This window comes from Gekko japonicus, unplaced genomic scaffold (assembly GCF_001447785.1).
Source record: "Gekko japonicus isolate JY-2015 unplaced genomic scaffold, Gekko_japonicus_V1.1 scaffold18, whole genome shotgun sequence".
NCBI classification, from domain to species: Eukaryota; Metazoa; Chordata; class Lepidosauria; order Squamata; family Gekkonidae; genus Gekko; species Gekko japonicus.
This window is the reverse complement of record NW_015170275.1, coordinates 2,901,524-2,912,148: the sequence shown is the minus strand read 5'-3', so window position 1 is coordinate 2,912,148 and position 10,625 is coordinate 2,901,524. Positions and strand designations below refer to the sequence as shown.

At 42.8% G+C, this 10,625-nt stretch overlaps 1 protein-coding gene across 2 annotated transcripts in view; it reads right to left on the bottom strand.

Annotated features, from left to right (window-relative positions):
* The window catches only part of PDHA1 (pyruvate dehydrogenase (lipoamide) alpha 1), a 25,552-nt gene that overhangs the window by 14,543 nt on the left and 384 nt on the right, over positions 1-10,625 (bottom strand). The window contains exons 2-4 of one of the 2 annotated variants that reach the window (XM_015417612.1): positions 6,458-6,472; positions 3,990-4,058; positions 1,850-2,023 (exon numbers count right to left, since the gene is read on the bottom strand). In XM_015417612.1, coding sequence (XP_015273098.1) covers positions 1,850-2,023; positions 3,990-4,058; positions 6,458-6,472 — 258 coding nt within the window. The remainder of the gene's footprint in view (positions 1-1,849; positions 2,024-3,989; positions 4,059-6,457; positions 6,473-10,625) is intronic. The other variant, XM_015417613.1, reaches the window with a different exon arrangement.

The window sequence follows — 10,625 nt, the reverse complement described above, 5'->3', positions numbered from 1 at the left end:
ATCGGAAGACACATGGTGGCAGCAGTTTGGGTAATATCAAGGATATTATGAAAACATTAATTTTTATCCCATTGGGAAATAGACTGGGCATTAAAATAAGCTAAAATGGAGTTTATACCTCTGTCTTCACCCTAATAAAGGAAAATTAATAAAAACCAGAATGTTGGATGGGTCTGCGGAAGCTGATTAGGGTGCCTGAAGTAAAGAGTCTTGGGGGGGGGTGTCAACTCAGACCTGAGCCTCTGATAGATAACTGGCTTTACCAGAATAATTTAAAATAACCTATATTTAAATTAGAATGGGCTGGAGGATGTCTAGGGATTAAATTCCATTATATTTCCATGTAACCATATGCTTTTATCCCTTTGCTACCATTTATCAATTTGTTTTTCTGTTGTTTTGTTAGCAGTGTCTTCAGTGAATCTCTACAGTATTTGTAGCTCCATTTTATTCTTCCTTTTAGTCTTCAACACTTTCTATTGGCACTATGTCAAATAAAGTGCCAGGATTAGTTACTTTCAAGATATAGAGTCCACATTTTCCTTAGCTGTGTTTACCTAGTTAGGACTTCTGTCAAGAGTAGTTTGCTACTCCTGATAGCAACACCTCAATCTGTATTCTCAAGGAATCCAGAATGAACAGCACAGACTGAAAAGAAGTGGAAAACACTCCACTAACGGGAAGGGAGGTGTATGAAGGGTGAAGCTATAATGCTTTGAAGGGCAGAAAACTGGGTGTGTATGAAGTTGAAGGGAAGAAGAGATTGGTCTTAACACCCACTAGATAAATACAGAGGCACCTGTGCTCCATTTCTACTTATTTACTTCATTTACATCCTGCCTACCTCCCCCAGTGGAGACCTAACTTGGCTTATGTTGGTCTCCTCTCCTCCATTTTATCCTCACAACAACCCTGTAAAGTACATTAGGCTGAAAGGGCATGTCTGGCCTAACATCACCAAGCAAGCTCCCAGAGCAGAGATTGGAACCTGGGCCTCCTAAATCCTAGTCTAACCACTACACCAGACCAATACCAAGCTCACAGAAAGAGTCCACACCTGTCCTGGCGTGTCTGCCACTGTCCCAAACAAACTGCAGACTATAGCTGGGGTACACTTGTTAAGCTTAAAGTGATAATGGGGTTGGATCCAACACAACAAGTCTGCTGATTGAATGGATTTCTGTCAGCAGAATAGGACTTCACTACCTTCCCCTCCTGCTACAGCCCAAAATGTGGGAGCTCAGGGAACCCACAGACAACATGAGAAAGCTGAAGATTTGCTGCAGGACAGGGAAGTTGACAAACGTCACCTGTCCCGTCTGTCAGCAGAAACTTCCACTGGATCTAAGCTAATGGACACAGAGAATGTCAGTAGCAAGATCCTGAAAGGGAACTACCAGTAGTAGCTAATTCTGTGAAGGTACAGGGAAAAAAGAGCAGGATAAACATTAACTTGCGTCAGTGATTCCAAGTGTGGTTACTGTACTGGAACCAGTGTTCCCTCTAAGCTGAGTTAGTGTGAGCTAGCTCACAGTTCTTTAGCCTCCTGCTCACACATTTTTGTCTTAGCTCAGGAAGGATGGCTCCAGAGCAGACTAATCTATGCAGTAACCAAATTGCTCGCTCACAACTTTAATGCCAGTAGCTAACAAAATATAATTTTTGCTCATAAGACTCCACAGCTTAGAGGGAACATTGAGTCTGGAACTGCTAAATTTCTTCTCTTTCATCTAGTTTCTGTCTTTGTACAGGTGGTGTGGAGGCATACAATTCTTGGTAAAGATGTTTTAAAAGCTCTCATTATAAAGAAAATCTAAAATCTTGAGCATAAACCTTCACAGTCACCTACCTGACCATCATACAAGTGACAGAAGCCACGGATAATCTTCTGTTTATACAGCTGGTCTGCTTTCAGCTCCATACGCCGAATAGTCTGCATAGTCCTATAGTACTGCAGACCTTGCTCTCGAGTCATAACTGCTGTAGTGGGTGGACCCTCCTCCAAGCGATGGAGATCACATTTCTGGAAGGGGAAAATATTTATTTATTTAAAACATTTATTAGCTACCTTTCTTCCTTACAGAGCTCAAGGCAGCTTACAGGAGAAACAAAATACATAAAATAGAATACATAAAAATACATAAAACCAAAATTTGAAATCACAGTTTAGGACTGCTTTAATCAAATGCAATCCTAAATAAAACCATGACAAACAGTCCCTTCCAATCTTTTAGTACAAAGAATTTTTGTATAAAAGTTCCTCTTGGCCTGACAGGGAGAAAAGGCAGATACAATATTATGGCCGATAGCAACTCGGGGTAGGACAGGTGAATCTGTAGTGAGGACAAGGTATTGGAGTGGCTGAAAGGTTAAATCCCCACCACCCCACTGCAGCACCAAATCCAATACACACACATGCACACATAGTGTCAGTTAGAAATAAATAAATAAATAAAGCAAACCTCAGGAGATCCAAACACGTCTCCCACATAATATGTAGCTTTACTCTACTACAAGCACTTAAAAGTTTAATATTTACTAGATGCAGACTAGACCTTAAGGAAATCAGAATGTAGCACCTCTTTACACATCTCACAGCATTCCTAGGCTTCTGACCACTGTGTCTATAAAGGACCGGTTGTAATATGAAAAAACTGCAGTTTCATGGTTACTTGCCACCCTGAACCTGCCATGGCAATAAGCATCGTTTTCACTGGCTGGATATACCAGATTCCTTTCTGGATTTGATGAGCCAAGATGGATATCTTCAGTGTCCACAAGATAAGAGCAGGAAGTCCCTGCTCCTTAGATCTGGCACTGAATCACCTTCCCTACAAGAAAGAGTTTCAGCTTTTGAGACTTTCTAGTTTAGGAAAAAAGTCGACTAAAGGGCAACATAACAGAGGTTTATAAAAGCATGCACTCTGTAAAGCAAGTGAATTTAGTCCCCCCCCCCCCCAAGAGCACACAATTAATATTTGAAGGTAGATTCTGGACAAACAAAAGAAAGTAATTCTTCACACTACATATGATTAGCTTGTTCATTTCACTGCACCAAAACAAGTAGTGGCCACTGGCTTAGTCTTTTTTTAAAAGGAGACTAGACAAATTAGCGGGGAAGGTCCATGACTTCTACTGCCAGGATTGTGGGTTTCCTGGCCACATCTGGCTGACTGCTACTGAAAACCACTGCAACAAAGGCTGTTCTTTTATTGCACGATCCTGCACACAGAAGCTGTGTGCCTCATACAGGCAGGGCTTAGCATTCACAAAGAAAAAATATACTGCAGTAGTCCACAAGTGTACATTTAGCAATAGTCCACCTTCCATCATATTTACGTTTGATACATAAGCTGTTCAAGCTAACCCAAGAACAAGCTGAATTTATTTAACTACTGGGGACTAAGAAATACTGAAGGTCTTATCCATATAAGAAAAAAAGGATCAGTCAACTACAATGAATGCTAAACTAAACTTGATGAAGACCATTTAGCCTGCATTTCTAAGAATACTTGAAAATGTAAAGGTAAAAGCTCTTTACATTTTTTAAAAATTGCCTTTTGAAGGCTGGGCAGATTCAGTTGTAGAAGGATTTGGTTGTATACAATACAATATTTTGCAAGCAGCAAATAGGTTAAACAGGGCTTTTTTTCTGGGGGAATGTGCCAGAACCTCTTTGACAAAATTATTTTTAAAACGTTCATGAGTTTTCAGTATACAGATTGAAAACATTTCGCTCTTTAGAGTTCCAGCACCTCCCCCCCCAAAAGAAAAGCCCTCCGTTAACACCATTCTTTATACTGCCTTGTATGTCATGCCGGCCACATGACCACGGAAATGTCTTTGGACAGCGCTGGCTCTTCGGCTTGGAAACACAGGTGAACACCGTATCCCTAGAGTCGGATTCAACTGGCTTTCAAGCAAGGGAAACCTTTACCCTTTACCTATGTAACATTAATTGCATAAAGTAAAACAACCAAGTAGCTTACCTTAATGTCAAATGAAGCCTCATTTGCAAAATCTGCATAGTTACGAGATGCGACCACCAAACGGGCAGCCTATTGATTAAAAAGGGAAGGGATGGAAAGAAGTTCAGATGGTTTTTAAATTTCAAAAAGGCATTCACAGCAAGATAAACAACATTCCAACTTCAATGCCAAATAATTTAAAATGATTTGTAAGTTTGTAATATATATTCCACAAACGGCATTCACAGACAAAAAGAAGTTATATACTGAGCATCATCATGGACTCTCTTCTTTCGGGATTTTGTGAAGAACAGGCTTTCCCCAGAAGTCAGTTAAAGTCTGTCCAATAAGTCCTGCTGACAGTGCATTCTACCTATCAAGTCTGCACAGTGATAGCTACAGCACATGCCCTTCTAAGTTGTGCTCTCCCATCCTCCAAAGCAGATTGCCCATGAAGACTATATTGCCTTTCAGTCATTCTGTGAGTGACTGCTACTAGGCATAAGCTACCTTGAACTGCAGATACATGGGACATAAACCTGTTACATTAAAAAAGCCAAAGGAAGGCTTAAAAGTATATAACTTACACCTCTTCTACCATGCAGGCAGTCTAGAACAAATAGGTGGCTCATAAGTAAATTGGTGAGTCCTGCATTCAGCCAAGCTTGGCTCCTAAAGCAGCTCAAAATAATTCAAATGCATCATAAAGGTACAGTACTGTATCTACTCGAAAGGACAATGACTTCAAATATGAAACAATCCCACTAAAAAGGGTTATACATAGAATTATTTTTAATTACTGTACACAAATGTAACTTGTATGCAAACATAAGATAGTCTTCTCTAATCTTGATAGCACATATTGGGGGGGGGGGGGACACCCAGAAACCTGCTCTTCCTTTTAGGCAGACAGGATATATTAATGTTACCGTGATTGTCCTTTCAGACCACCGAGAGTGGATGGCACAGCCCAGGTTCCAGGCTATTCCTTCTGTGGGCAGGGCACAGAGGAACCTCCAGCTGGACTCATGTCAATCCACGTTTGCTACAAACACATGACAGTTTTCTATGCTTGCCAGTTCAGGTTTAGTTGCACTGACATTTGAACTCACATCATGCATACAGACAGAACTCTGTGTGCTTGACATGGATCTGATGGGCATCATGTAAAAATATTACAGAACTGGAGCAAGCTGGACTTTAGCCCAGTCAGTTGTCTGCTAACCTTTCCTCTCCACTCCACAGTCCCAGATACCATGCACTGTCTTCCTGATCCATATTACATCCAAAATTTTCAACCTAGCTGTGCCTGCATAAATTTTTCTTATTCCAGATTACCGTAATTCCATAAAAGTTTAACCAACACCCTGTTGCTTCTGTGCTGCTTAAATATGCCAGAAGAAACACCAACATGTGCAACAGATGACCAGAGGAAGTTAAAGAAGGCAGATAGAAAGGGTTTGTGCTAAAGGGTTGTTAAGGGACAAACACAGTAAGGGAAAGGACAAAAGATGGCATAAAACCAGTAACATGGCTTTCTTGGCCTTAACATCACGAATTAGCACTGATAACTTCTTAATATGCTTTTAATGGCTTACTATTTTTCAAAATTTATGTAGTAAAAACGTTTGTGTGTGTGTTCAGGTGGCCACTTGCTGCACTTGTGAATACAAACCAGGTCTATTAAGTATTTCTGGATTATTAAACTAGGGTCTTTTGTACACAGAACAGGCCTATCTACGGCACAGAGAAAAGCAAAGAATTAAGATACAGATGTGAAAGTATTAGAACGGGTGATGTTCTTCCCTCTCTATGAACACTGTACAAAGTTTATGGAACTAGGTCACATTTTGTATGCTGGTAGAGCTCCACCAATTATTGTTGTACGGCAATATTCTGCAAGTTCAAACACTGATTACTAATCACTTTCATTCCACATGCTGTCTTGTGCACTCAGAGAACATGCACTTAGGGAATGTTACATCTTATACTTAGCTACACAAGCCAAACAGCCAAAGAAAAATAATGTGCTATAATTTATCAGAGTGAATATGCTGCATTAGGTTTTTTAACACGGACTTAAAAAGTGAAAATAAGAAACTCTTGTTAGATGAAGCACGTCATGCATTCCAGGACTCTTTTTAGTGGACCACTGAAAACATAATAGATATATTCTAGACACACATTTATTTCAGTCTGTATTTTATAAACCTGATAATGGCTTATGTTATGTATATTATATAAATTATATATAATATAAATATATAAATATATATATTTAAAGTGTCTACCTTCATGGAAAGGGGAAAATTTCTAGATTCTTCTGATTTGAGGTAGCAGCAGCACCTGAGTGCTACTGATCAAAAGCCAGGATTGTGCAAAATTAATAGAATAATAATAATTATGAAATAGATCAGAAAGGAATACAAAACTATATATGGTCAGTTAGAGGAAACAACATACAGTTAAAATAACAATGTGAGCCTTACCTCACTAACAGCTCCCTAAAGTAGAAGAATTAGGAAAGAACAAAAACAGGAAAAACATCAGCTACTATCATATACAGATCCAGGAATACATTATTAATCAATTAATTTTAATCACTAAATTTAATTAGCTAGGCCAAGCTCCTATTTACTACCATTCAGCAGACTTATCTATGAAAGAAAGCAAACTTAACTTTTGGTGTGTGTTTTTTTTAATTGGCATGTCATACTAATTCCAGCAACAACAAAGTGACAAGTTAAAAACAGCAGAGAGCAATGCCCAGTACTCAAAAGACTGTGTGAAAGTCTATATGGATGTATTTTCCACAGAGGAAAGTCTTAACTGTGTGAAGTACCCCCTTACACAAGCTGGAAGATTCCACAATACTGGACCGCCAGAGGAAATCCAATGGAAAACCTCTTTCCTGATCTTAAAATTATAGAACTTGTTGTCTTCAAATTCAAAAATTATACTAAAGAATGTGCATTGCTCAAAACAGGCCCTACTGAGAAAAGCATGAAGGAAAAACAAAAAAGCCTCCCAGATCCATGTACACTCAAATGCTGGATACTATTTTCAAAACTTTTAAAATATATATATATCAGTGATACTCAGTGACTCAGAAGCCACCTGTGGCTCTTTGACATGCCACACATAGTTCCTCCGAGCACCATTCCCCAATGTGGCACCTGCCCCCATGTTTTAGGAAAGTGGGCAAGGTCCTTTCCTGGTGGGGCCTGTAATTAGCAGTTGGTCCCTCCCATCCTGAAACAGCTCCCCCATTCCTCATCGGGCAGGCTGTAAGCCTCCCTGAGGAGCAGGCATCATGCCAGGGCTGGACATAAATGTGGCTCTTTGGTTGATAGTAATTGCAAGTGTGGCTCTCCATGAGCCATGGAGTGAGTACCACTGATATAAATGCCCTATCTGTACATTACTTTGTGTATGCATGTGTCTGTGTGTGTATAAATGAGGGCAGAAGACAATGCACACAGAAGGAAAACGAACTAGGACAACCAAAACAGTACAGGAAACAGGAACAGTTAAGACAGAAGTTGAATATTGGTCAGTTAGTCTTGCAAATCAAGCAAAGCCCTATTCTGTATCACCTCCATGGGAATTTAAAACTGACTAGTAAAGCTCCCTATGAATCTATTTCCTTTCCCAATCCCCACTTCACCCAGTTTCTAAACAATTCACTTCATCTTTCTGTCTCTGCATCCATGCCACGGAAGACAGTAGCTCTGTCAACATGACATGCACATTACATAGGATCAATGTAAATAGGGAACAGTAAGACAGTACATTGGCCTCATCCTTTGCCTACAGCCAAACACACAGCCTGGGGGCTAGAACCAGCCCATTTAGGGTTCTTATCCGGCCCATGGACACCTGGGGAGAAACCAGTCCAAATGTGAACCAGAAGGGCCTATATTATGGTATTATACCCCTTGCTAAGGCCCCTCCCTTACCCAAACATGGGCCCTCCCTAGGGTCTTCCCTCAGATATCCAGGGATTGCCCAACCTGCAGCTGGCAACCATAAGGGGCGAGGAGGGCTGGGCTGGCCCCAAGCTCTGCACAGCTAGTCCCCTTGGGGCCTGCCTACTGCCCCAGCCGAGGTGCTGGGCCAGGTGCCACCTCCGGCCAAGCACGTTGGGCTCCTGCCTCTGCCACCTTGAGTGTCAGGCAGTAGCTCTCTGTGCTGTGCAAAACTTCATGTGCATATGAGCAAGCGGTGATTAGTTAGGTGTTGAGGAGGAGTGCGGGTCACAGTCAGTGGTAAAATATCTCCAGTGCCTGGCATTACATTTTATGGCACACATGGCCCGGCTCAACAAAGTGTAATTTATGTTAGACCTGGCCCTTGTAACAAATGAGTTTGACACCTCTGCTTTAACTTACAGGTACCTCAATTGTGTCTAGTGCTCAACTGTTTAACTCCTATCTAAACATCATAAATTATATCCATAAAAGATCCTGTCTGGTTAGAGCATTGGACTGGGGAGATCCAGGCTCAATCCCTACTACACTGCTTCAGCCATGAAGCCTACTGGACTAACCGCAATGTATCAGGGCCGTCATGAGGATAAAATGGGGAAGAAAGCCATTTATGTCAACTCCTTGAAAAGAAAAGATACATATAAATTTTAAAAATCATTCAAGAGAGTCGCTCTCTCACACAGTCGAGATGAAGCAAGTAAGCTCCCCTGAGGCCATTGAGAGCTGCAAGCCAAGTTACAGCATGGAATCTTTATGGTGAAAGACCTAACAAACTTATATATAACCAGAGGTCATTTCGGGGGGGATCGCGGGGGATCGCAGTTCCCCCGGGTGAGGTACGGGGGGCGGGGCACATGACAAAGCCCCGCCCCCTGCTTCCGGCTGCCCCCTGCTTCCGGCCCTCATTCAGCCAGGAGGAGGCAGGAGAAGAGGGAGGGTAAGTTGCTTCCTCCCTGCCTTTCCCCACCCCTGCCTGCCTGGGGCCAGGGAGGGCCTTCGCGGGACTTCCTTGCACTCCCGCCGGCCTTGCAGGTCCACCGCCGGGCCCCTCATGGAGCTCGGCAGTGGAGCTGCAAGGCCGGTGGTGGCGGCCGGGACCGTTGGGGGCGGGGTGTGTGGCCTTATGACACACGTCCGGTGATGTTAGGGGGTGTGGCCTTATGACACACTTTCAGTGATGTCAGGGTGTGTGGCATATGCTAATGAGTTATGCTAATGAGTTCCCCTAGCTCTTTTTCTACGAAATGACCCCTGTATATAACTATCTAAATACCTCCCCAGAGAACAGAAGCCCAACCCCATGATTTGTTATTTCCATATGCCCATTGCATATACCTTTTACTCATCTTCAGAAGAGGCCTATTTTGCTGCAACTGGACTATCAGGTACAAGGGGTGCATCCACACATCACTGGATATTGTGCTATAGCCACTGGATTGTCACATCCACACAGGAAGATACACTTGTGAATGATGTTTTCTCACTGAAGCCACAATCAAGGGGACAAACTTATCCAGTACTTATGCATCTTGACTCTAAATGGCCTTCCTGACAACAACAACCCCCTATAAATAATAGCTGAGAAGGTTCTGTTTCACTGTATCTGAGGAAGTGTGCTTGCACACAAAAGCTTATATTGTGAATAAATCTTTTTTTGTCTTAAAGGTACCACTGGACTCAAATTTTGTCCAAGGGATGCAAGACGCCACAACCTGCCAGTTGACACATGAACATAGCATTGCCACCTAACTTCCTTATGCTTCCTTAAGGGGAGAAGGACAGAGCCTCTTTTCAACAGAAAGCACCAATGTCAAAAATAGAAGAAACATGGATTGTTAAAGGACACACTGAAGTCAAATGACTATGTGAAAAGGCCTCATTTTATATCTGTTCCTTCCATCTAGGTCCGTGTGAACCCAAAAAAGCAGAATACAATTCCAACCCGCCCCCACTCCCTCCGCAGACTGAATGGGTGAAGAAAATAATTGTTAAGAACATAAGAGAAGCCATGTTGGATCAAGCCAGTGGCCCATCCCCAGTTGAACACTCTGTGTCACAGAGCGGCCAATACCCAGGTGCCATCAGGAGGTCCACCAGTGGGGACAGAACCCCAGAAGCCCTCCCACTGTCCCCCCCCCAAGCACCAAAAACACAGAGCATCACTGCCCCAGACAGAGTGTTCCCTCTATACCAGTTTGGTGTAGTGGTTAAGTGCCTGGACTCTAATTTGGGAGAACCGGGTTTGATTCCCCACTCCTCCACTTGCACCTGCTGATGTGACCTTGGACAAGCCATAGTTCTGACAAGAGCTGTTCTTGGGGGGGGAAAGGGCAGTTTCTGTCAGAGCTCTCTCAGCCCCACCTACCTCACAGGGTGTCTGTTGTGGGGAGGGGAAGGGAAAGGAGTTTGTAAGCCGCCTTCGGGTAGTGAAGGGCGGGGTATAAATCCAATCTCTTCTCTTCTTCTATACCTGCTGGCTGATTGCCACTGGTGGGTCTCTACTCCATACGTTTATCCAATCCCCTCTTGAAGCTGGTGACAACATAACTGTGCGGGGAGCCGCCATTGGCGTTAGGACACCAACGCCGTCGGGGGAGGGGGAAGAGAGCGGGGGTTCAAATTACTCGAGGAGGGACCCCCCCCCATCCACTCGGCCTCCCACCCCCCC